Source organism: Pristis pectinata, chromosome 1 (genome assembly GCF_009764475.1).
Source record: "Pristis pectinata isolate sPriPec2 chromosome 1, sPriPec2.1.pri, whole genome shotgun sequence".
Taxonomy (NCBI): Eukaryota; Metazoa; Chordata; class Chondrichthyes; order Rhinopristiformes; family Pristidae; genus Pristis; species Pristis pectinata.
The window spans coordinates 9998117-10024327 of NC_067405.1; the positions used below are offsets into that span (position 1 = coordinate 9998117).

The 26211-nt window shown below is 41.2% G+C and overlaps 1 protein-coding gene across 7 annotated transcripts in view; it reads left to right on the forward strand.

Moving 5' to 3' along the window:
- LOC127568244 (myc box-dependent-interacting protein 1) overlaps positions 1-26211 on the forward strand; it is a 124181-nt gene that overhangs the window by 50066 nt on the left and 47904 nt on the right. For 5 of the 7 annotated variants that reach the window (XM_052011781.1, XM_052011775.1, XM_052011799.1 and 2 more), the window contains exons 2-10: positions 4420-4500; positions 7377-7431; positions 7964-8058; positions 8899-8994; positions 11551-11658; positions 13808-13900; positions 19056-19141; positions 22068-22143; positions 23157-23239. In XM_052011781.1, the coding sequence (XP_051867741.1) occupies positions 4420-4500; positions 7377-7431; positions 7964-8058; positions 8899-8994; positions 11551-11658; positions 13808-13900; positions 19056-19141; positions 22068-22143; positions 23157-23239 (773 nt within the window). The remainder of the gene's footprint in view (positions 1-4419; positions 4501-7376; positions 7432-7963; positions 8059-8898; positions 8995-11550; positions 11659-13807; positions 13901-19055; positions 19142-22067; positions 22144-23156; positions 23240-26211) is intronic. The other 2 variants (XM_052011790.1, XM_052011816.1) reach the window with 1 other exon arrangement.

Below are 26211 nucleotides of genomic sequence, written 5' to 3' on the forward strand. Positions count from 1 at the left end.
TTTAGAACCATTGAACCATAGACTATACAGCACAATACAGGCCCTTTGGCCCACCATGTTGTGCTAACCTTTTAAACCATACCTAAGACTATCTAAACCCTTCTCCCCACCCCCCCCCCCACATATCCCCCTATTTTAAATTCCTCCATATGCTTATCTAACAGTCTCCTCAACTTGACCAATGTATCTGCCTCTACCACCACCCCAAGCAGCACATTCCATGCACCAACCACTCTCTGGGTGAAAAACCTCCCTCTGACATCCCCCTTGAACTTCCCACCCATTACTTTAAAGCCATGTCCTCTTGTTTTGAGCATTGGTGCCCTGGGAAAGAGGTGCTGGCTGTCCACTCTATCTATTCCTCTTAATATTTTGTATACCTCTATCTTGTCTCCCCTCCTCTCCAAAGAGTAAAGCCCTAGCTCCCTTAGTCTCTCCTCATAATCCATACACTCTGATCCAGGCAGCATCCTGGTAAATCTATTCTGCACCCTCTGAAGCTTCCACATCCTTCTTATGATAAGGTGACCAGAACTGGACACAGTACTCCAAGTGTGGCCTAACCAGAGTCTTGTAGAGCTGCATCATTACCTTGCGGCTCTTAAACCCGATCCCAAAACCTGATTTCATGAATATAACTAATTGTATTCAATCTCCTGTGTATATTGTTTCTGAAAAGTCCTTGAAATATACCAATATGGGTTTTAGTTTTCAGGATCTGGTCATCACCAGCAAGGCCATCACTTATTGCTCATCCCTAATTGACACTGAGGCTGCTGGTGAGCTGCTACTAGGAACTGCTGCCATTTGAATAGGGAGTTTAATGGTTTTGACCCAGCAATGATAGGATGATGCACATGACTTGAAGGGGAATCTGGAAGTGCTGGTGTTCTCAAGTAGCTATTGTCCTTGGTGATGGGGGTTGCAGGTTTGGGCAGTGCTGTTGGAGTGGCCTGGATTTGTAACTGTAGTGCATTTACATGGGATGGTATGCACTGTAACCTGTGAGTAGTAGTGTTCTGCAGGGATCTGTGCTGGGCCGTGTGCTGTTTGTGATGTACATAAATGACCTGGATGGGAATGTTGATGGATGGGTTAGTAAGTTTTTAGATGATACCAAGATTGGTGGAGCTGTGGATAGTTTAGAAGACTCGCAACAGATACAGCATGATAAAGATCAGTTGCAGATATGGGCAGAGAAATGGCAGATGGAGTTTAACGAGGATAAATGTGAGGTGTTGCACCTTGGTAGGACTAATGTCAAGAGGCAGTTCACAAGGGCAAGACCCTTAATGAAGAGCAGAGACCTTGGGGCGCAAGTCCATGACTCATCGAAGGTGGCTACAAAGGTAGATAGGGTGGTTAAGAAGGCTTATGGAATACTTGCATTTATTAATCGGGGTATTGAGTATAGGAGTCAACAAGTTGTGATGCATCTCTATAGAACTCTGGTTAGGCTGCATTTAGAGTATTGTGTGCAATTCTGGTCACCTCACTATAGGAAGGCTGTCAAGGCTTTAGAGGGTGCAGAGGTTTACTGCGATGCTTCCTGGATTAGAGGGCATGTGCTATCATGAGAGGATGGACGAACTTGGGCTCTTTTCTCTGGAATGGCAGAGGCCGAGGGGTGATCTGTTGGGTGTATAAAACAATGAGGGGCATAGGGTGGACAAGCAATATCTTTTCCCCTGATGCGTTTAAGGTGGGGGGGGGGGGTAGGTTTGTAACAGAGGTGGATACCTGGAATGCGTTGACTGATAGGGTGGTGGAGGCGAATTCATTGGGGGCTTTTAAGAGGGGCTTGGATGGGCACCTGAATGAGAAGAAAATAGAGGGATATGGGCATTCTGTAGGTAGGAGGGAATAGCTATGTCAGCACAACATTGTGGGCTGAAGGGCCTGTTTTGTGCTGTATTGTTCTATGTAACCATAATGCACTGGTAGAGAGAAAATGAAGTGGTTGATGGGGTGCCAATCAGATTGTTTTGGGGCATTATGAGCTGCTTGAGAGCTGATTTTTTTTTCATGCATCTGTGAAAGTGGAGAGAATTTCACTTTCCTCCTAACATCCCTTGTGGAAAAGCCTTGGTGTCAGGAGATGAGTTGCTGAACCTTTTTTCCTGCTCTTGTATTTGTGGTTAGGCCAGTTCGTACCTCCCAGGATGTTGGAGGACTTGGCAATGCTAATGTCATTGAATGACCAGAGTGGGTGATCAGGATCCTGATCTTTGCGAGCCACCTGGTTCACAAATAGTCAGTACAGGTCTTGCATTTAAGAAATTTTTAGTTGTATTCATGCAGCCTAATAAATTTCCCTCAGGTGTGGTTATCTAGCTTCAGTTTTCCTGTTCATAGGATGTGGATGTTGCTGGCAAAGTTAGCATGTCTCCAATTGCCTTGTACTGAAGGCTGCTCAGATTTTGACACGTGGTTCCCAACCCTTCATTGTGTTAAATAGTCCTGGCCCTTGTATTTACTTTAAATTCAGTATGATAATTGCAGTTGGTGTGTCACGTATCAGCACCTTTGTACAAATGTGCTAGCAGCCTTGATAGGACAATCAAAAATCAATTCATCAACCACATGGATGTCAGACTGGAATTGTGCAGGCCAGATTGGGCCAGCAATTTTCTGAGAAGCTTTGGCAAACAGTTATTTATGAGTCTGGTGGCTTTGTGGTTTTAATAACTTTGCAGTTTTGTGTAACTGAATGCCACCTTGGAGAATTTAAATTCAATGAAAAGCAGAAAGCTGATGCTGTAAATAAAATCAATGTGGAAACCTCAAGCAGGTCCAGCACCATCCTGGGTCTCAAATATCAGCAAACCTATCCACATAGCAAATATCATGGTGGCCTAATACTTATCCTGGGTCAAAGCAGAGTTTGTCACATGCAGAAGTATGTTTTGCACAGGTGCAATGAAAAACTTGGGCAGTATCACAAGCACATAGCATCAGATGCACAACATTAAACATTCACAAGAAACAAATTATATAAAACCCAAATTAAAGCAAGTCTATTTTAGTGCAAAGTGGTCATGGTGCTGCCATACTCGGGTGGTAATTAGCGTTGTGCAGGTTCGAGAACTGACTGGTTGAAGGGAAGTAGCTGTTCTTGAACCTGGTGGCTTGGGACTTCAGGCTTCTGTACCTCCTGCCTAATGGTAGTTCTGAGAAGATGGCATGGCCTGGATAGTGGGGATCTTTGGATGTTGATTTGAGGCAGTGCCTTGTACAGATGCTATCGATAGTGGGGAGGAATGTACCTGTGATGTATGGGGTGAGTCCACTACTCTCTACAGCTGCTTGCATTCCTGTGCATTCAAGTTGTCGTACCAGACCATGATGCAACTAGTCAAGATACTATCATTGCCTGGCATGTCCTTTTCAGGTTCCCATTTCCCAGCTTGCAGTAAAAAATAGTGTTGGTGTTCAGATTTCTACCTTCAGTAGTTTTCTTACATTAAAAAAAAAATCAGTATTTAAGATGGGGATTCTTTCATGTCACTTGCACAAAACAGACATCTTTTAGTGATTTTTGGTTTTCATTTGTCCTGTTGATCAAGATCAGACTTTCATGTATTCACTGTCAAGATGTAAAATGTTTTGCTGCCAGAGAACACATGCTACTTTCCTTGATACTGCTCCCACAATTAACTCAGTAATGTTGTATTTCATGCTTTTTTAACCAGAACAAATCCTTGCTCCCTTTTCATACCTTGCTAACAGTTTGGGTTGAAGTGAACCTAAATGCTCAAAACAGTTGCTAGCCCACTGCCTGAACCAGTGCAGGCTTTGCTGATTATAACTGCAAGAGCTTTGTAGCTATCTCAATGCTGATCAGCCTGTTTAGCATCTAGTACACTTCCTGTTTAGTTCTAGTTTGCTGGTCTCTTTTATCAAAGAATCCACTGGTGAGATGTTAAAGCTACATAAAGTTATGTAGAAGTGTACTTATCCCAGTGCTGCTTGGATATTGACAAATCTTCTACTATCCATTGTTTTGAACTATCGGCTTGGCTCTTGCAGTTTAAGTTTTGCATCTAATTGGGGCTGGTGTGTTGTGCATCAGCACCTTTTATACAATGTACAAGTAGCCTTTAATATGACCAGCAAAAGCTCTTTAAATTTCAAAATGAAAACTGGTGCTGAATATGCACTTCTGAAAGGTTATCAATCTGAAAAACTGTCTACTTCCCTCCACAGATTCTGCTTGACCTGAATATTACCAGCAACAATGATCCTTTTGAGAATGTTTAGATTGTTGGCTTGAAGCTGTTTTCCCTGGGTGTTAACAAAGCCTCAACATTTAATGTGGCTCCTTTGCCTTGCTGGAAGCTATTCTATCCTATAATATGAACCCCTGACTTTGGCGTACCCATCATACCTACTCATTATTCTCTGCTTTAAAATTTGCAGGTCCTCCAAAAACTGGGCAAGGCTGATGAAACGAAAGATGAGCACTTTGAGCAATGTGTGCAAAACTTCAATAGACAGCTGGTAAGAGATATTGAATCTGAGGCTGATCTTTGGTAAGAATCCTCAATTCCTTTTATTTATTGGATGCTCTCATGATGGGAATGTAGGAGTCAATTTCCATTGCAGTAAGTCACTTAAACAGCATTCATAGCCTTCATTGCAAATGGTGGTGATGTGGATACTTTGTGTATTCTGGACCTTGGCTCCAAGTTTAGTACAGTGAATGGCAGTGCTTAAAGTGCAGCATTCCCTTGGTATTGGTGTCAGACTAGTGTTCCATTTGGAAGTGGAGCTTGTACTGAGGAATTTGTCTCCATATTCCTGAACTTATGCCTGTTGCTGGAAGCACCTCTAAATCAAAAGGAAGGAGGCAACTATTTTAAGATTTGAAATTTAAGTTGTCCAAAGACGTACCAATGCTATTTCAATTGCCCTATGTTGTGCTTCATTACTGTTGCTGCCTGATATAATGGGGCTTTGGTAGCCCATAAGCTAGAAGTGTGTGACTAACCCACAAGAGGCTGTTGGTTTGCATTTGAGGCAAAGGTTATTCTTATACTGGCTTGGTATGAAATGATTCATTTTGGTTTAAAATGTTAGCATCTTGGTCCCTTGTATTGCTTGAGACCAGAGGAAGTTGTTGGTCAACTATTGTACCTTTCAGCCAGGCACCTCTATAATTGCAGAGTTTGCTTAGGTAGTATTCAGTAATTATTTTCAGCTAAGCCCAAAGATGTACTTGTACTCTGATCTACTTCATCCTTCATTGCATGGAAAGTAAAGAAGCCCATTCTGCACCTTTTTTTGAATGCTGAAAAGGCTTCAATCAGGTCACTTATCAGCTCCACTCATCTGCTTTAGTTCTGAAGATTGATTGAAAGTTAGAAACTACATTGGGCTTATGGAGCAAATTCCAGAATTTGTGGCCTTGACAGATGATATCTGGGATAATTGGCCAAATTGGAATGTTCATGTGTTTTTAATCAGATGAGGATAATACAGTAGTGGGGTGAGATGAGCACAGATTGGAAAATGTAATTTAAAAATAGTGTTGGTCAGTAGTGCAATGATGTGTGGGTAGGTGTAATTTACCTTGACTTTTGGATGAGCTTCAGTTTGGAGGGTAAAGCAGGTAAGGCTGGCCAAGATTCCTTTAGAAAAAGTGAAAAAACTAGATTTGAGTTTCAGATAAAAAGTACTGAAAATACTCAGAAGGTCAAGTAGTGTCTGTGGGGGGGAAAAATGGTTAACACTTCAGACCTACAAGCTTCTGAGAGCATTGGGAAGTCCGGTTTAGACATCGGGGACTTGGTTAAATTTAAACCTGAGTTTTGAACAGCATTTGATGTTTGAGAAACATTGGATTTCTGACATTCAGGCCTTGTGGAGCTGACTGGAATTAATGGAACCAAAGTATAATAAAGTTTTATTTCTCCATCTCACTCACTCTTGACCTGTCTGTGGCTTCCCACAGTTATAACAAAGCTCAGAATAAACTTGAACAGCACCTCATCTGTCTGGGCCTGTTGCTGTGTTCAAAACTTGATATCGAATTCTACAATGTTGGGTAACTGCTTTGTGCTAACATTTGAACTGGCCAGTCAATCTGATATTGGTTCAGTTATTTCCCCCTTTATTAGCACAGGCCAGGTATGCCCTACATACAGGTCTGCACTTTGCAGTGTTTGAGTTTCTTTAGGTTCTTGTGCTCAAACTGCCTTAACTTCAAAGCTTTTATGTACCTTTCTGTTCATGTATTCTCCAACTGTCTCTATTGACTGAATGTAGTTTATCCCCATAGCAATTCTGGCCTTGTCAGCAATTATTCTTTTACCTTGTCCATCCTTCTGCCACCCTCTGCAATGTAAACCTGTTTCCTTCCCCCAATTCTGACATAGGGTTCTCAACCTGAAACTTCCTCTCTGCCGATGTTGACTGACCTGCCTGATTTGTTTCTAGCTCTTTTTATTTCAGTAATTTGTCCTTATTCTACATTGTTCCTATAGGAATTGGGTTTGCTTCCCACCTGATAACCTCTTGCGAATATAGTCTTTTGCAGGGCAATTGCCTTCATGAACCTGCCAAATGCATTTGGTGAAATCTGTAATCTCTATGCACCCATGATCTTTCAAATCGCATCTATTTTACTTTGGGCATTTTTGGGTATTGAATTGGTACTTCTGCCCTGCTGGTGCTTTGACATCGCTTGCATCTTTTGTATTTTTGGAATGTAGCAGCACTTGGACTCTAAGTTTATGAAAATGACCATTCCAAATTGGCTGGTGACCTGTGTTAATAGTTAAGTGTGCAGATTCTGGCATTAATGAAGCCAGACATCTGAATGAAAACATCTGCACTCAAGAACTGAATCCTGCTGACTATTTCCAGTTTTTCCCATTTTAATTCCCAAGAATTAAATTATTCTTGTTCCTCATTTTTAAGTTTAAATGCTACTTGCAGCACCCTTTGGTGCTCTGTTGAAGAGCCATTTGATAAAATGTAGCACTGAGCAATGTGATATTGGGGTAATTAAGTTTTATAAATGAACCAAGGCTTATCTGAAGAGACTGGACTTCCTTTCCAAAACACATCTTCGTGATTAACATGTCAAATGCATGAGGCCAGAGGTGGAGGAATGCACCATTACTATTGCCTAGCTTATCTTGTGTTTAACATGTGTTGCTCTACAAGATGTGAGTGTAAGTAATTTAAGTTCATGTCCCTTGAATCAGATGATGGGGACTTTTTGAATGAAATGCAGTGTGGTGGAGAGTATTGCAAGATTTTGTGAACTCCTGTGAATTGAAGTCTGGCTAGCTGCTTGCTAATATTGAGCATTTTAATGCATACTATTATAGCAATTGGAAATGTTCTAATTGTATAAATTCTTTCCTTAGACTGAAGGAACTAAACTGCAGAAGGATCTGCGAGCATACCTGGCTGCTGTGAAAGGTTAGGGGGTTTGTACTTCATCCTTAATGTTATTTGCAAACATTTCTCAATGAAGGAAAGGTGTGTCAGAGTCCGGAGATATGGGACACAGGCAGAGACATTGAGTGGTATCACAAGTTGTGATCTTGAGTGGTGAAGTATCTTTGAATCTAGATGTTCTGCTATTTGCTGCTTTGTAGTGTCAAGAGACCCAGCCAGTTGATCACATGACCAAATTGACTGACTTAATGAATGCTGCAATCGATGCCTATCAGCTTTAATTTGGTGTCAAGTAGGTTTTGCGGAATACCAACTTTTTCCTGTACTGATGGACGTCTTGACCTTTGTCCCTATAATCATGTACTCTTACTTGGGTTGTACCCTTAATGTATGATCTTAAAAAGCTGCTAACAGTTCAGTTTGACCAGGAACAATTATGGCACTTCCTTCACAGCACTGTCTGATTTTTCAGGTCACGTTTTTTAGTCTTTGTCCCTTCGTGGTAACAGAAGTTGGTTAAATTTAATATGTAGGTTCATTTTTGTTTCTTAAGCTATGCATGAAGCCACCAAGAAGTTGTCTGAATTGCTGGAGGAAATTTACGAGCCAGACTGGGTTGGCAGAGAAGTTGTTCATTCTATTTCAGAGGTTAGTCTTTTAATACTTTGCTAGTTTTTCACCCAGACCTGTCCAGCCCAATAAAAGGCAGTCTTAAACAAAATGGCTACCCTGCCTTTCATTTTGTACTAAGTTCTACATTAGTGGAACAATACATATCAGGAACTTGGCCAGCTGAGGAAGACCAGCTAGTCTTGTTCCATTCCATTGGTCTACGTTTTCCAATAATTCTATGCCTTGTTTTTGAAAGGCCAGTATCTCACTTGGGCACTTCTAAACCAGAGTTAACTTCCAGGAGAAGTGGCACTTTCTACATACTGCTTTAGGGTATTGTCCCCAGTTTTGCCATATCCTCACTTTATTTTGAGCTTATTGCCACCTGTGTAGAGGAGTGGAAACCTTTATTCTCTTATAGCTTGGAGATCTCATTTAAAATGAGTGGGGGGGGGGGTGGTGGTGGTGGGTGCTCTCCCTTCATGTCACTTCAGAACTAGGAGCAATAACCTCCATGCTTTCCATTGGTCACCTATTTAGAATTTGGGTAAGGAAAAACTATTTACAGGACTGAATCTTTGGAATCCACTGCCCCAGGGACTATTCATTGAATATATTGAAGACAGAAGCATAGATCAATGGTTACTAAATGGAGTGGAAATGGGTGTTGAAATAGATCATTGGGCATTGAATGGCCTTGTGGTTTATCCCTGATTTTATTGGTTTATTATTGTCACTTGTACTGAGGTACAGTGGGAAAAACTTGCATACTGATTGTACAGGTCAATTCATTACACAGTGCATTGTGGTTTTTGTTATCAGCTGTAATTTTGATAATTTGTTTCTCTTAGAATAAAATTCATTTTCCTCTTCCAGAGTGGTGACCTTCTCTGGACTGATTATCATCAGAAGCTGGTGGATCAAGCTCTCCTGACGCTAGACACTTACCTTGGCCAATTTCCAGATATCAAAGTACGGGTTAATCCATTCCTTCAGCATTGGACTTTAAACTGTCATTTGTTTCCTCCTCTTAAAATGACAAAACTTGTCACAAATTCTTGATGAATACATGAACATTTTGTACAGTGCCTTAAGATATCTTTTTATTAGTCATATGTACATCAAAACACAGTGAAATGCATCTTTTACGTAGTGTTCTGGGGGCAGCCCGCAAGTGTTGCCATGCGTCTGGTGCCAACGTAGCACGCCCACAACTTCCGAACCCATACGTCTTTGGAATGTGGGAGAAAACCAGAGCACCTGGAGGAAACCCACGCAGACACGGAGAACAGACCAACTCCTTACAGTGGCCGCATTTGAACCCGGATCGCTGGTGCTGTAAACTGTTAGGCTAACTGCTACACCGTGCCTGCATTAAATTGATTGCTCTTGTGAAGTAACTACAGTTACAGTGAAAAGTTTTGCCCCACAGATGCTATATATTTGAGCTGCTGGAGAAAAGATGTACTTGGGTGTGTTGGAGATCAAGCAGATTGGAACAAGAATGGCCGAGGCTTAGTTGATTATGTGGGGGGGAAGGATGAATGGGGAATTCCTGGGTTTTGAGAAGAGGACCAGAAATGTGACCTAGGGAAGGAGGTGGTGTGCCTTGGATGGCCAATATGGATTAGGATGGGCAGTGAAGGTGGCATTCCACATGGGTCACTTATTTCAATAAAACTGCTTTATAAGCAATGAATTTGAGCTGTCATGAAGGCTGTGTACTGGCATGGACCTTTTAGGCCGAGAGGCCTGGTTTTGTGTTGTCAGTAATGTTAATCACAGATGCTGCTTGAAGCAGTTGAGAAGTTGATGTTCTTGACTGATGATCAAGATTGGATCCATAAGCAAAATCTATTGGAAATGTAAGTTTAACAATGGTTCTTGGGTCAGGAAGTTCTTGGAGAAGAGGTTAATGTTCTGGGTCAATGGCCTTGAGTTAGTGGGATGAAGATGAGTGCTTACTGATTCTTCCACTTTGGAAAATAGTGATCCTTTCCATTCTAAAAAGATCTTTCATTGTTCTGGAGAGAAACTGTCCTTTTGTTGATTAAGCACAGTCATGCATTGAACACATTCCCTCTGGGCTCCATGCTTCTCCACTTTCCTTAAATATTTGCGTGTATTTGTGTAAACACTGGGCTTTGCGCTATCAATATCTTGTCCATTTTCATCCTTTTGAATGAAGCCATCCTGGCACTAGGCAAATTGTTTTACTAATCTTTGGTCTTCAGTACAAACATGTAATCAATCTGTAACTACTCTTGAACATTCTTGGGTTGGATTTTTCTTGGATATAGCTTGGGTTTTAATGTAATGATCCAGAAAACAATCTTGTACTCCATGAATTATCCATTTTATTACTGGTAATTTGACCTGTATGTATAGATTAATTTCCCATGGTGATTTTTTTTTTACTTGAGCCTTTTCCCCCCAATGCAATACCATGACTGTTTGAGACCAATACACATTCCCAATTTTCTGTACTTTTTGCTTTCTGACTTGAGGTCCTTTCTTTGCCTTTACTTAATTTCTTAATATTGGAGCCAATGATTTTCCCATTCTCCCTATCTCAAAGGATCCTAGAATATTTAATTCCCTCTTGCATGCCGGCTCTTACACCACCCCTTTACCCTTTTATACTGGCCATCTGCCCTGCACCTTTCAGTTCATGAAGGGTCTCTGCTCAACATCAACTGTCCATTCTCCTCCATATATGCTGCTTCACACTGAGCTCCTCTGGCATCTTGTTTATTGAATCCGTGGGATAAGTTTTATTTTGTGGTTGATGCCTTGAATGTTCTGGCAGAGGAGATGGTAGAATCGTATGATTACTGAGTTTGAAAGATTTAGATTCTTGGATAGGTACAGATAGGATACAGATTTAATCTGGGCAAATGGGATTAGTGCAGATGAGCAACAAGGTTGGCATGGATGTGGTGGCCAGAAGGGTCTGTTTCTGTTGTATACCTCCATGACTGACTAGTTTGGAGCCTAGCTGCTTGTATTCCTTCCCACTCCATTTTCTTGTAGCTCAGAAGAGATGGTATAGCACTTGCACTAGGCAGCTAGTATGGTTCCACATCTTACACAGTCCTCCAACTTTTTAACCCTAATCCTACAAATTTTTCTTTCTAGGCATTTATCTTGTAACCCTTTGGAAGCTAAAATTGAATCTGCTTCTAATACTCTTGGGCAGTGGGTTAAAAATCACATGGTAGTTTTTTAAGAATCCTTAATTGTGTAGATAGTTATTCTCCTGTGGCTTTGTCCAAAGGTTGCTATAAAACGCTTACAGCGAAAGAGATGGAAGTGGGAAGCTTGGGAAGATCCATCTGATTGTCTAGTGACAGATTCCAGACTTCCGTGCCTTAAATTAGAGAGCCCTGGATAAGGAGTATTTGTGCAAGCTAGTGTTAATATTTAGAATAATCTTGAAGTGCTTCACTTGGGACTTGAATAAGACGATCCTGCATTGTCACTTTTCCAAGCAAACTGTTTCTTGCCACTGCCTGCTTTCTCTTGCAGACTCGTATAGCAAAGCGTGGGAGGAAGCTTGTTGATTACGATAGTGCAAGACATCATTTTGAATCTCTCCAAGGTGCAAAGAAGAAAGATGATGGAAAAATAGCCAAGGTAATATAACTGCATATAAAATCACAGTGCAAAAGGTCGGTTATAATCAGGCTTTTTCTTTGGCAGCTATCTTGGCAACTCTCCTTTTTTTCCCTCCCCCTTTGAGCAATTTATCCAATTTTACTTTTGAAAGATGCTATTAAATCTGATTCTTAGTTTTCAGCACCACACTCCAGTTCATTGTCTCTGTGTAAAGTATTATTTTCTCCTTTGCAATTGTTGCCTGCTACCTTGGCAGATGAAATGGTCTCTCCCCATTTATACATGTCACATTAATAGAAATGGGAATATAATGCTTGGTCACCTTCATGTCACAAGCAACTTGATCTCAAGAAGTGGTTAACCCATTTATTAACTGGTTTTATGGGCTTGTAATTACTGTCTGTATGTCAATGTGATTACTATATTGCAGTTTAATTTACAGCTGATATAAAACTAGAACTGGTGTTTGAAGCCTGGACTTCCTGATGGAACTGCAGTAATTTATTCTGGCTCAGCCTTTCAAGGTTCCTGAAAAAGTTAGTTGCAGTAAATTGGTGGGACAGTAAGGAGGTAGCTTTATTTTAACCCATAGAGAGTGGAAGTTCCCATTGGTACACGTCTTGAAAAGGGAAAAAATTGTACAGGTGGAGTTTTAGACCTTGTTGGGGTATGTAAAATTCCAGAGTTGCAGTTCTACAACACAGAAATGGGATCTTTTGGCTCAACTCATCCATGCCCATCTGCACTCATCCCATTTCTCTGCATTAGGCTGTATTTCTTGACTTTCCTGTCCATGTAACTGTCCAAGTGCCCTTTAAACATTTGTAATTGTACCACTTCCTTGAGCAACCTGTTCCATTTAACCATCACCCTCTGTATAGGGGGGAAATCTCCTTGAAAGTTCTCCCTTCACCTTAGACCCGTGTCTTCTGGTTCTAGACTCCTCTGCCTGAGGATAACTTTGTTTACCCTATCCATGCCCCTCAGAATTTTCTAAACCTCCAAGGTTGTCCCTCAGCCTCCTATCCTCCAGTGAGAATAATCCCAGCTAATCCAATTATGAGTAAAACCCTCCATTCCAGGCAACATCTTGGTGAATGTTTTCTGCACTCCATTTCTGCTACATCCTTCCTGGAATGCAGCAGCCAAGATGGTACAAAATACTCCAAGTATGCCCTGATCAGTGTTTTGTACAGTTGTAATATGTTCCAAATCTTGTACTCAAATGGCTCAGCCTATGAACGTAAGGCTGCCAAATGCTGCCACCGTTATCCTATCCACCTGTTGCCATTTTCAGGGAGCTATGCATTTGAACTCCAAGGTCCCTCTGTACATCACTCAAGGTCCTTGTCATTTACTGTATGTCCTACAGGTATTTTCTGTCCCAAAATCATTGGTCACATGTTGGTATCTGAGGGGAATAAACTCTGCCATAAACTGAATTAAACGTGACAATTTTTGAAGAATTTAAGTGTTTTGATGTTGGGGAACAGATTGAAATTAGACAAGAGACTTGATGATCACTTTGTGTGCAGCCAGAGTTATTTGGAGCATTTGTAAGATAAAACTGGGTTATTTTGAAAGCTGTTTTCCTGTAGAGTCACCACAGTTCATTGACAGCAGAAGTTGACATGGTTTGCCAAGTTTTAAAATTGTTAATTGTGTAAAATGGTCTTGTGGTCTTGCCTGTTCACTGACATTCAAGATTCTGTGTCCTTTCCTTCTTTCCACCCCTGACCTTTTTCTTCCTTGAATGAGCTGGCAGCCAGGAACACCACTGTTAAACTTCATGCAACTCCTGGACACATTTGTGAAATCCAGTCATACTTTAGACCTGTTTCTACAAACCACTAGTGTACTTGTTGAACTCCAAACTTCATCCACATAGTCAATAGTGCAATGTTGGCCATTTTGGATTCTAGATTTTAGTCCTGTTTGCATTGTTGTTGATTATTGGTAACTTGCTGTGACTAACTGCTTTTTTGCCTTAACTGTTCTTTGCAGCTGACCTCTTGAATGTTGCTGGGAAAATCTGGTTTAACTGTGCTGTTGATTAACAAAGGTTTAGCCCTTTTGCTTGCATTCTCTTAACCGCCCACCCCCCTGTCAACTCACCAACCCTTGCTATAATCTTTCCGTGTGCTTTTTATTGTTTTCCTCGTCCTAGCCTGTTTCGTTGCTCGAGAAAGCTGCGCCTCAGTGGTGTCAGGGAAAACTGGTGGCACATATCGTCGCCCAGTCAAATCTGCTCCGAAACCAGGTGACAACATCGTTCTATGGCCTATTTGGTGTGGAATGTTTGTGGCGTGCTTACTATCCATGTAATTGTGACATGCTTGAAACCCCAAATCTCTTGGAACACTCCACTTTGCATGTGTTGGCAGTAAGTGTTTTGTGCTGTTGGTAGCCTATCTGTTGATGTTATCTCATTCTGTGCTCTTCATCTGGTAAATGATTTATTGTTTAGAAGGAAGCATAGGATCATTACCTTGGTTTCTGTTACTTGCAATGACTTTGGATGTCCAGGTTTTCTCATCCCATTTTCCCTAAGGTGGGCCACAGACTGCATTACTAGCATGTTGAATCTTTCCCAATGTGATTGGGGTGGCAGGAGGCAGCTCTTCAACAGCTTTGTACAGCTGATGGTGCATTCATTTGATCAGATGAAGCTCTGCGTAAGGCAAGTTCTTGGAATCTTCCCACCACTTGGGCAGTTTAGGAAGGGCTTAGTGCAGCCGTTCACCAATAACCAGAAGTATCGAGTGCCAGATCAAGATGGCTCTCCCTAACCTCCTGCCTTTTGTCACTTTCATGGGTGGATCCACATTTAAACGAGGTCAAGTTGGGGGAGCTGCAGTTTGACTTTCACCTGAGGTTGGGCAACCACTGGTGTAGACCAGTGTGCAGCATCAGACAAAATTGCCCCTAGAACCATTATCTCCAGGCAGTAGGTGTGATCAGATTGATATATGGCAGGTTGCCAATAGATGTTCTGTGTGATGTATTATGGAAAATTCTTAGTGGGAGAATGATCAAAGTTATATAGTAAATGGCAGGGGCCTTAAGAGCATTGATGTATGGAGACCTTGGGATGCAAGTCCATAGCTCCCTCAAATTGGTGTCATGAGTGGATAGGGTAGTGGAAAGGTATTTGATGGTGTTGCCTTAGGCTGAGGCATTGAGTACAAGGGTTCTGACATTGTGTTGCAGCTGGACAAAACATTGGTTAGGCAGCACTTGGAGTTTAGTGCAATGTTCTGGTCACTGCACTATAGGAAGGATGTGGGAGCAAGAGTACAAGAAATTCACTGGGATGTTACCTGGAATGGAGGGCTGCAGTTATAAGGAGAGATTGGATAGGCTGGGTTTATTTTTCCTAGAATGTAGGAGGCCGTATCAGGAGTGCTCTTGGAGGTTCATAAATTATGAAGACCATCAGATGGTCAATTTTTTTCTTGGCAGTGAAATCTAAAACTGGAAGAGTGAAATTTAAGAACTGAGGGGCAAGTTTTTCTTGCAGGTATGTCAATATTTGCAACATGCTGCCAAAGGTGGTGGTAGAGGCAGATACAATACAATGTTTAAAAGGCATTTGAGCAGGAACTTGGATAGGAATAGTGTAAAGGGATATGGGCCTAATGCAGGCAAATGGGATTAGTTTGGGTAGACATGGTTAGCATGGCCAAGTTGGGCTGAAGGGCCCACTTCTGTGTAGCATCTTTCTGATTTTATAGTTCACATTACTGCCTGAGCAAGCATCTTGTTATATAGCACTACTATGTTAAATATTCCTGGGCTTGCATCTGGCTAATCTTGCCTCTTGTGAAAATAGCAATACTAATGAGGAAATGGTAACTGTGTACAATTCTTCCCTGCCCCCTCCAATCCATTCATTGATACTTGGGCTTCCAAGGTTGGTGTTTGTTGAGGTGAGCATGGCAAATGGTTTATTGTAACTCTTGTGGAGTTGAGAGCCAAATTGATTTTTCCAAGTTTGTAATAATAAACAATTAGCAGCTTGAGAGTAATGGGCAATGCTTAATGTTGATCTTCCAGTGAGAAGTTATTGCTTGAAATGCATTATAGAAATTTGGTGGTTTGGTTTCTGATTATTTAAATCTATAACTACATATTGGTGCTGCCATGTGAATTGATGAGCTAGGTGAACTTGCTCTGTAAGCAAGGTTTGGGATGTATGAAGGAAAAATGGAGCACTGTCAGCTTGAAAATCAAGGAGTTATTTTATGGATTTATGCAATGTTCTGTGTGAACATTGAACTGGTGAACAGATTCTTTTAATACACCAGTTAAGTCTGAAAGCAGTTCTAAAATAGAACCATAGAACAATACAGCACAATACAAGCCCTTTGACCCACCATGTGCCAACCTTTAAACCACACCTAAGACTATTTAACCCCTTCCTCCCACATATCCCCCTATTTTGAATTCCTCCATATGCTTATCTAACAATTTCTTGAGCTTGACCAGTGTACCTGCCTCCACCACTATGCCAGGCAGCGCATTCCATGCACCTACCACTCTCTGGTTAAAAAAAACCCTCTATCTCCCTTGAACTTCCCACCCATTACTTTAAAGCCATGGCCTCTTGTATTGAGCATTGGTGCCCTGGGAAAGAGGTGTAAATAAGTTGCAGAGTCCCATTCCTTTAGGTGTAGCGATGCTGGTGTTATAGCCCTAAGAAAGTAGTGGTTTACAATCAGTGGTTATTCTCTGCAGTAACTTGTTGCAACTGACTGACTACTTAGGCCATCTAATATTGACAAGTACCAGAGAGATTGGAAATATGAAATCCAAACCATGCTGGAAATGTTCAGTGGGGGACCACGGGGCATTTGGAGAAAGAACTGGAAGTTAGTATTTTGGGTTGTCTACCTGAGTTTCCATCACTGCTTGAGCTGAGTAATTCCACTGTCCAACTTGGCTATATAAACCAAGTCTAACTTGTGGGGCAAAAATACACAACTGCCTTAATGTTTTAACATTGTGGTGCACAAGTTAATCCTATGTGTTACACAGTAAAGGAAATTCCAGTTGGGTGTTGACCAGCCAAGGATCTTGTCTACCTTTTGCTTTGAAAATGAATTCAATTTCTAGAGTAGCTGTAATGTTTTTCTTTTCTAATTTCTATCTAATTCAGTAATCTACGCACGTAGTCAGGCTGAACTATTATTAGGTCCCTTGGTTGGCTTTGTTTTTAGTCCGATTGGCCTAAATCTCAATCCACAGGTTTTGAACTGCTCCATATTGATTAGTTGAACTCTGTTAGCTACATTCAGACTGGACTACATCCAGTCAGGAGGTGGATGTTTGTGGGAAGGATGTTAAATGGACTTCTACTATAGTGGAGTATGTTAACTTGAGGGCTTGCCCAGCTGGGAGAAATGTCTGTCCTGTGGTTGGAATGTGGCACTCATTATTAGAAGGTAGTTGAAGGGAGGTAAGCAGAGATGCAGACCTGGAAGCTGGATAAGCAATGGGTGCTTGGTCAGTGCTGACTTGGGCTGAAGGGTCTGTTTGTGCTCGATACTGAGAAAGTAAGGACAGCTATGCTTGTAGGAGGTGGAGGATAATGAAAGTGGCATTGCAGATACAGGGTGAAGGATTTTGACATGCTGGCCTTCAATCAGGGCATTGAGAATAGTGGGATGTTGCAGTTGGTGAGGCTGCATTTGGAATATTGGTCACTCTGCTATAGGAAAGGCAATTTAATCTGGAAAGAGTGCAGAGGAGATTTGAGGGTGTTGCTGGGACTCCGGACTGAGTTATGGAGAGAGGTTCAGCAGGTTGGGGCATTTTTCATGTGTCAGAATGAGGGGTGATCTTATAGAAGTGTATAAAATTGAGATGCATGGATGGGATGAATGTAGTCTTTTTCCCAGGGTTGGGGGAATTGAACAGAGTACTCAGTTTGAGGTGGTAAGTATATGGAATGAGCTGCCAGACGAAATGGTTGAAGCCGGTACATTAACAATTAAAAGGTACATGGATAGGAAAGATTTAGAGGAATATGGGACTAGTTTAGATGGGAATCTTGGCCTTCAACCCAACTGGTCCATGCCAACTGCTTCCATGCTGTATGACTCTACAAGCAATGGCATAGACCAGTTTGAGGCAAAACAGTCTGGTTCTCTGCAGCTTGTGCATACACTCAGGATGAGCTCCATTGAGTCTCAAGCCTGCGTGAAACTTTGGAATCAGTTTGGAATTCTCCAGCAAAATTGACCTGATTCTGTGACACGTATAATTCAGGAACACATGTAAATGAACTCTGATCCACATTCAGTGAATCAAAATGGAAATGGATCCAAAACACTTAAACAATTGGCAGCGTGTAGGAACATTGCTTTCCACTTAACTGACTTTCTGAACAACTTTGACCTGAACTACTATTCATGTTTTAAAAAAAAAATGCATTTCCTTCCCTATTTTTTTGGTTCTACTTGAATCAGTCATCCAGCACAGAAACAAACCATTAGCCCAATTTGTTCACGTTGACTATTGAGGCTACTGGAATTTTACAATTTAATGCCATGGAGTTCAGTTTTTCTGCATATAATTTGGGCCCATCCTTGAAACGAGGTACTGTTTCTCCAGAGCCTGTTGCTGACTGAATTGACTGCATTTGTAGACCTTTTAGACTTTTTGGTTCCCATGAAGATTGCATATTAGTGAGCAGGTCAACAGTTTAAGTATTGGAGATTGACTGCACTTCCAAAACCAACATTCTTTCCTGCTGCCAACTCTGCTGCCTACATCCAACTGCTGCCACAGTTTTGATGAAAATGAGCTGTTTTGCACAGCTAGATGATGACTTTCTGTGGGACAAATGTTCACTCAAGCAGTTTTTTTCTATGAATAATAACATGGGATCTTTCATCTGCTGTCCACTTTGACAGGTGACTAGAGGATTCAATCTCAACATATTGGCTTCATCACACTGCAGCAATCTTGCACCATACTGCTGCACCTGCCCACCTCACTCCCTACCACCACCTTTCCTCAGTGTGACATTATTGGTATCACATCCTTTTGAGGATTGGGTAGGCGAAAGGAGACTTAGTCATTATTGGAGGAATAGTGAACCAAGCACATCGAGCTAGTGTATAGGTTTGTGATTTGTAGCTGGAATAGTATAATGGAAATAGTACAGTGGGAGACTATTCAGCTTCAAGTTCATGGTGTCTGCAAGAGCAAGGCATCTCATCCCAGTCCCTTGCCCTTTTCCTGTGGGATCATGTGCTGGATGGAGATTGTGAATAGATAAGAGCTTCTGATTACTTGGTGGACATACTGTAAATCTACAGTGCTTGATCAAGCAATTGAGCACTTGAGTTAACAATACTTTGATTTTCAATATTTCAATTGTTAATGCTATCTATTCTTTTGTGTTAAAGGCAGAAGAAGAATTTTTAAAAGCCCAGAAAGTATTCGAGGAAATTAACATTGACTTGCAGGAAGAGTTGCCATCACTATGGAACAGGTAGGTGTCGGGTCTGTCAATAAGTGGACTTGATGCTGTATGGGAAGGAACCAGAAGTTGGAGTAGAGGTACACTGCAGAAGCCAGTGGAAGAAGCACTCATCTTGAGAGCTGGATATTTCTTGATGCAATGTAGATTTGCTCTTGGTGCTGATATAATTGTTAATGTATGGCATTGGGGTCCATGCTGGACCAAAGAAGCTGTTTGGGTTATTTTCATGCCTCCTGCATTTGAGCTTTGTAGGTCATAGAACTTTAGCTCTTTGCAGATGCTTAAATGTGAGGGATTCTGCATCTATCCTTTCATGCAGAAAGTTAGAGATTCATGACACTCCTAGTAATTTTTTTTAACCCCGTCACCTGTTTTTCTTTACTTAAATCCATTGACTCTTTGTCAGCATCTCCCCTAAGGGCAACACTTTCTGAACCTCCGAGATTTGAAAATAAGCTGTTTTGCATAGCAAGATGTCTAAACAAATGATGACTTTCTGGGGCAAATGCTCATGTGGATCATCTGGAAGTATGGTGCAAACTGATCTACTATGAAAGCTTCAGAACATTATTCAATTATTGGCATTTTTACAAAACATTTATATTGAAATTGAAGCAATGCAACTTTAACCAACCAGTTTGGACCAAACAGCTGGTACCAGTGGATCTGTGCACATTACTTTGACTCCCTTAATTCCTTTCTCCCAAATGTATATTTGGGGGTCCTCCACTGTTCAGAAAATTGCTGGTTTCCCAGTGGTTCATTAGTAAATTTTAACCATAGGTGGTCTTGCCTTTGTGGTTAACGAACACTCCCGGTTTTATTATGGCAATGTCACAAGATAAATGTATTCTGGGCAAATCACCTGTGCTCGGCTTCAAACAAGCATTGACTTTGCATTTCAACTGTAATGGTAAAATTCCACCCACCTTGTGAATGATGTCAAAGTCTCTTCCTGTCTCCTTTGGGTCATTCTCTATTTTGCCCAACTTCCTGGTCCCTATCAATCTCCTTCCCTTTGGAGTGTGTGGATTTATTTATCTCTAATCATGAATGTTTTGTGGTAGGGGAAGAGTTTGCATCTGTGTCTTGTCTCCTGTGAACTTTTTTCCAGGGCTGAGCTCTTGAGTAAAGATCCCTTGGTTCTGAAACTTCATTAGCAAGCTTGACTAGAATTTTATTTTCCATTTTAGCACTCGTCATGTGTAATGCAAATGACTAAAATATTATCTTTTCTCATTCAACTTAAAAAGTTACTGCTATCAACTTGACTTTTGACTACATCTTTATCATTAAGACAATCCATGAAGGGTTTGAGTGCTGCTGCATACTGTGTCCAAAGAAGTGCTCTCACTGTAGCTTATTTTTCAGTTCTAGCATAACCTTTCTGCTCTCATTGTGTCTCGACCAAGCGAGGTAAGAATCCCGAAGACCTTGCCTGCTTACCTACATTTCAGATTTCTAGTGATCTGAAGTGATTGAGACAGGTACAATATCATTTATGGAGCACTTGGATAGGTACTTGGAGGGGTGGGGCTTGGAGAGATATGGGCCAAATGTAGGAAATTGGGACTAGCTGGGTGGACACACTGGTCAGCATAGATTCGTTGGGCCGAAGGGTCTGTATCAGTGCTGTATTACTCTGACTCTGGGCGTGCACTCAAAGATCCCTCTGTTCCTGTACATTATTCATTCCACTAATGTACATTTTTTCCCCAAATGTATTATCTTCCACTTTGCCAGATTGTTTTCCACCTGTCACTTCATGGCTCAGAAATGCAGTTGCCCAGATTATAGATCTTGGATAATCAAAGGGAATTGCATTTTCGAGCAAGTACCTCAAAAGTAACCATGTACACAATGTCTATCGTGTGTGATATTTCACTGGTACAGCTCTACCCTCATCTAGATTCCTTGTGCAGTTATAGACTATAAACCATTCTTCCCTTCCACTTTGTCTTTTTAGCAACCTTTAAAGATCCTTCTAGTGCAAACTGAGCAAATGGAAGAAACTGATCTCTCATCCTTGCTGCTCCCTCTTACAGCAGTTAAACTGGACATTTGCATGCATAACAAGCTAGAGTGCGGAGTTCTGTCTCTGATCTTGGAGTTGGCTGACATTGCCAGAGGCAGTGATACAAAATCAATTTAATTCTTACTTGGCTGAGCGAGCTTCATCCCACATTCCAAAGATCTATAAGTTAGAAGCTGTGGGCATTCTATGTTGGTGCCGGAAGAGCAGTGACCCTTGTGGGCTGCCCCCAGCACATCCTCAGTAATACAAAAAGATGCATTTTGCTATTTTGCTGTACATGTGACTAAATGTCTTTTCTTATGAAGCCAACTTGGGTGGGTGGAGTAAAGATGCAGATTCGCCAAGCTCTTATTGGTGGGTCAGGCTTTTGCTCGATGGTATACTTTTATCCCCTTGCAACATTAACTGGAATGCATTGGGATAGATTAAATGTCTTTTGGATTATTTTCACAAATAGTTTGATTTGTGAAATGTTTCTATTAGTATTGGCATATTTCTTTTCCTGTGAGGAGATACTTTACTTCCTATTAATGTGAATGCTGATCTCAAAACTGAGTCATGTAGGGTTAGGAAATGCAGCCATAAGTTTAGTTTAAGATGTGGCAGATGTAATGTTTAAACAAGCAAAAGATTTGGTGCCCAAATTGGGCTGCTTGATTGTACAGCATGGTTCTGCAAGAGAGCTTGGATCTTGAGACCATGATATAGAAATAAGTAAGTTGACTAGAAGGTGCTGATCGTTTCACTAGAAATTTTTCCATGCCTGTTTTTTTTCCAGTTAACTTTGCATAACTCATTTAAAACAATTTGGATTTTGACTTTATGTAACTATGCAGATGCTTTGAAATAGTGTTTAATTTGCCTTTCTGATTTTCATAAGTTTTGTTTTCTCTTTTACAGTCGTGTTGGTTTTTATGTGAACACATTCCAAAGTATAGCTGCTCTGGAAGAGACGTTTCATAAAGAAATGGGCAAGGTATGAGGTGATTATTTGGCTTGGTGTTTTGGGGCTCCACCTGTTCACTATTAATTATTTTGATCAGAAAGCCAACCATCTAAATTTGCCAACAAGACTAAGGTTGTGGGCCTTGTTAACATTGTGGCTGGAAGCCTGATGACTAAGATAAGTGTGCAAAATGTACTGGCATATGGATTTCAATCTCTGGTCATCCACTTGGGACCCACAGTTGACAGAAAAGACTAGTATCTAAATTGTGAAAAGCTGAGAGGCCTGGATGTCCATGACTATCAGTGTCACTTTCAGAAAATAACCAAAGGACCTCTTCCTATCCTGTACCAATACAACTTCAATTTTCAATGGCTTATCCAGATATAGTTTAAAATCCAGGAGGTGGTGTGCAATTTCAGCAGTCGAATTGGAAATGACAAACATTGGCTGAGTTTTCCACTTTAGTATTTTTAAATGTATTTGCTGAAGGAATTGCAATTGGTACAATTGGATGATAACAGGAGTACGTGTGAGATTGGACCAGCTGTTCGTGGGCCTATTTCATGGCTGATTTGATTTTTAATTTTTAAATGGAGCTTCAGTTGTGGATACCTGTTGTACTGATTGGGAGTGATCAAGTGATTGTGATCAGTGTGTAACCTTTCTCTACATTCTCATGTTCCCTTGACCAATCTGTTCTGAGCTTGCTCTCTTGCATGTGTCCTAGAGTAAAATCTCAGCTATGTGGTCTAACAGGTCCATGCTGCTATTTTATGCCCAGGACATCATCATTGCACATTATCTAATCCCACTTTTTTGTATTAGTTTATCTTGTATGATTTTTGTCTACCTCAGATGCATCTGTATACAGTTCTGCACATGGCCAGGTTGCAGTGGTAGAATTCCATGTTGTAATAATTTTAAATGTTCATCAATAACCTAATTGATGTTGTTGCTTATCTTATAATTACAAGTGTCAGTGAAAAGATGCTCTATCCTATTCACCTGGCTGATTTGTTCCTTTTTTTGTTCCTTCACAGCTAAACCAAAATCTCAGCAATACCATGAATCAGCTGGAACAACAACACATAAACAAAGCTTTGTCTGTCAAGGGTGCACCCAGGTTGGTTTAATAAAAGTAAATGTGAACTATTTCTGATTTTGGTGACCCTGAAACAGGTAGTCTCTTGGATCAGTTGATAACTTCGCTAGCCTGTGGCTTTCCTACTCTGGTACTTGACCTTGTCCTCGGCAAAATTAGGTTTCTGGCCCCCTGTGGGGGAGATTTTTATTGCCTTTGATCCTAGTGACTGACTTGGGCAGTCAAGTCACTCAAGTCAGCTAATAAGATGCCTTTCCTGAAAAATATGGTGAATTGGATTGTCTTTGACTGTCACTTACTCTTCACAACCTTGATTTATTATTTTTAATTTAAATACTTTCACTGCTGTGGGTTTTAACTGTCTACAGATCGCTAGTGCCACAATATAACTGTTTGTCATAGTTGTACAGCACAAATGGGGGCCCTTTGCCCACCATGTCCATGCCAAACTTGCCCACATTAGGTCTGTATCCTTCTATGACTTTTTAAGTGCCTGTCTAAATGTGTCTCAGACATGGTGATGGAAGCACTGGCAACCACTACCTGGCAGCAAGTTCAGTTTGTCAACCACTGTTTTTAAAAAAAAAACTCTTCTCTTTCCCTATCCACTGTATATCTCCTTAAAACTTAAACCCTTTCGTTTTTGACACCCCTACCAAGGGGGAGAAAGATTCTAACTATTTACCCCATCTGTGCCCCTCATTTTATACTTCTATCAGGTCATACCTGTCTCTTTCAAGGGAAACAAACTCGGCCTATCCAGTCTTGCCCCATAACTAAAGTTCTTCAATCCAGTCCATATCCTGGTGTTGCATCTCTCCATTCTCCAGCACCACAACATCCTTCATTCCTGTAGTGTGGTGACCAGAACTGTACACAGGTATGGCTAAACAACTCAAGTTGCAACTTGCTCATCATACCTCCTACATTCAATCCAAGTTGTTTTTGTTATATCACAAAAAACAAGGGGTCCAGCACTAATCTCTGGTACACCATTGGTCACAGACTTTCAATCAGGAATGCATCTCATCCCACCACTCCCTCTGCCTCCTATCACCAAGCCATTTTTGGATCCAGTTAGTCAGCTTGCCTTGGATCCTGTATCTCTTAACCTTATGGACCTGCCTACCATGCATCAAATGCCTTAAAGTCCAAAAAGACGACAAGCACTGCCCTGCCTTCATCAGTTGTTTTAAAACTGGGGTTTGCTCTTCACCCAAGAGAAAGTAGTTTGCTCTTTCCGTTCTGAGGCACATGACACTTCAGAAGCAATAAACTGTCTGCTGTAGGAACAATGGTAGCCAATTTGCACATAGCAAGATCCTACCAGCAGCAATGTAATCAGTTTTTTGTGGCCAAGGGATAAATATTGGGACACTGGGGGAAACCATACTCTTCAGAACACAGTGTGATCTTAAACTTTACCACTGAGCTTTAGGAATTCCTTTTTGTGTAAAAGGCTGTTTGCAGCATCCTGTGAAAGGTGCTGCAGAAGTAAGCTTCCATTCTGTTTGGTGGTATTACATTTGGACACTAGGTCATGTTGATTCTGCACACCTTTGGCTTTTGTCAGGGAACAATGTAGAGCAGTAGAGTAAATGGATGACACCTGGATTTTGCCCTCTTTGCTTTACAGCAGTCTGGAGTCTTGCTAAAGGAGGTTTTATTTGTGGTGATGGTTTGGATAGAAATTGATAGGTACTTGAGGCTAACTATACCTAGCAGATAAACCACCTGGTTTAGATGCAATGCATTTTAGGTTGCCAAAGAAAGAAATGTCAGACACCCTGGGCCTCTACTGATGTTGGATAGTGCCAGAGGACTGGAAAGTAGCAAATGTTGTACCTTGCTCAAACGAGTGCAGTGATAAACCAATTAACTGCAGATAAAGCTAGTTTAATCTCTAGGCAATGTTCTAGAAACTGGGAACTGAAATGAGCAGTCATTTGAACAAGTGTGGATTAATGAAAACCAGCACTAAATGCAAATTGTATAACTTTTTACCTTTTGAAGTAAGATTGACGGAAATATGGTTGTATGACTTCAAAGGCTGTGGTGTTGGGTGCCACATATGGGCTTGCCATCAAGCTTGAAGGATGTGGGATAAAAGAGACCAAAGCTGCATATATAGAAAGCTAAGTAACAAATGATAGTAGTGACATTTGTTAGATGAGGGAAGTGTAGTGGATTCCAAAGAGGCTGGTGCTGGGATCCCTGCTTAATGTATATTAATGATTAAGAGTAAAAGCATGCTGGAGATTCTCAGCAGGTTGAGTGACAGTTTCAAGACTGCCCATTTTTCTCCAGCATGGTTTTCACTTCAGATTTGCAGGATTTTGCTTTTCAATTAATGGTTTTTAACTTTGAATGCCAGGTGTGATTTCCAAATTTGTAGAGATTAGGGTGACATGGCAAGGATTGGTTGACTGACAAATCAGTTTTAAAGTTAGTGGGGTGCTTGGAGAGCATTGCTGGAACCTCAGCTGTTCCTAGTCTATATTGCTTTGGATGAGAAGATCAAGTGTAATGTGACCAGGTTTTCTGGTGCTAAAACAGGAAGCCATTGAGTTATGAGGAAGGTGTAGAGAGTTTGTGGTACAGGCAGGCTGAGTGAGTGAGGGCATGCAGGTAGAATATTATGGGGAGCGGTGGGGGAAGAAGTGTGGTTGTCATTTGTAGGGGAAGAGCATTTTAAATGGAGAGAGAGATTTGGTGTGACTTCGGTGTCCATGTAATCCAAAGTTTGTGCGAGTACAGAAAGCAATTAGTAATTCAAATAATTGTAAGAGGGTTTGGTATAAGGGAATACTTTTTACTGAATTGTATTGAGCCCTGGAGATGATATTTGAGGTATGTAAAGATTTGGCGACCTTATCAGTAATATTTGCAACAGAAGGAATGCAGCAAAGGTCATCTAGATTGGTTCTGGGGCAGGGGGTTGCAGGGCAGGGAGGCAGTTGTTATATGTGGTGACCTTAAGCAGATAGGCCTAC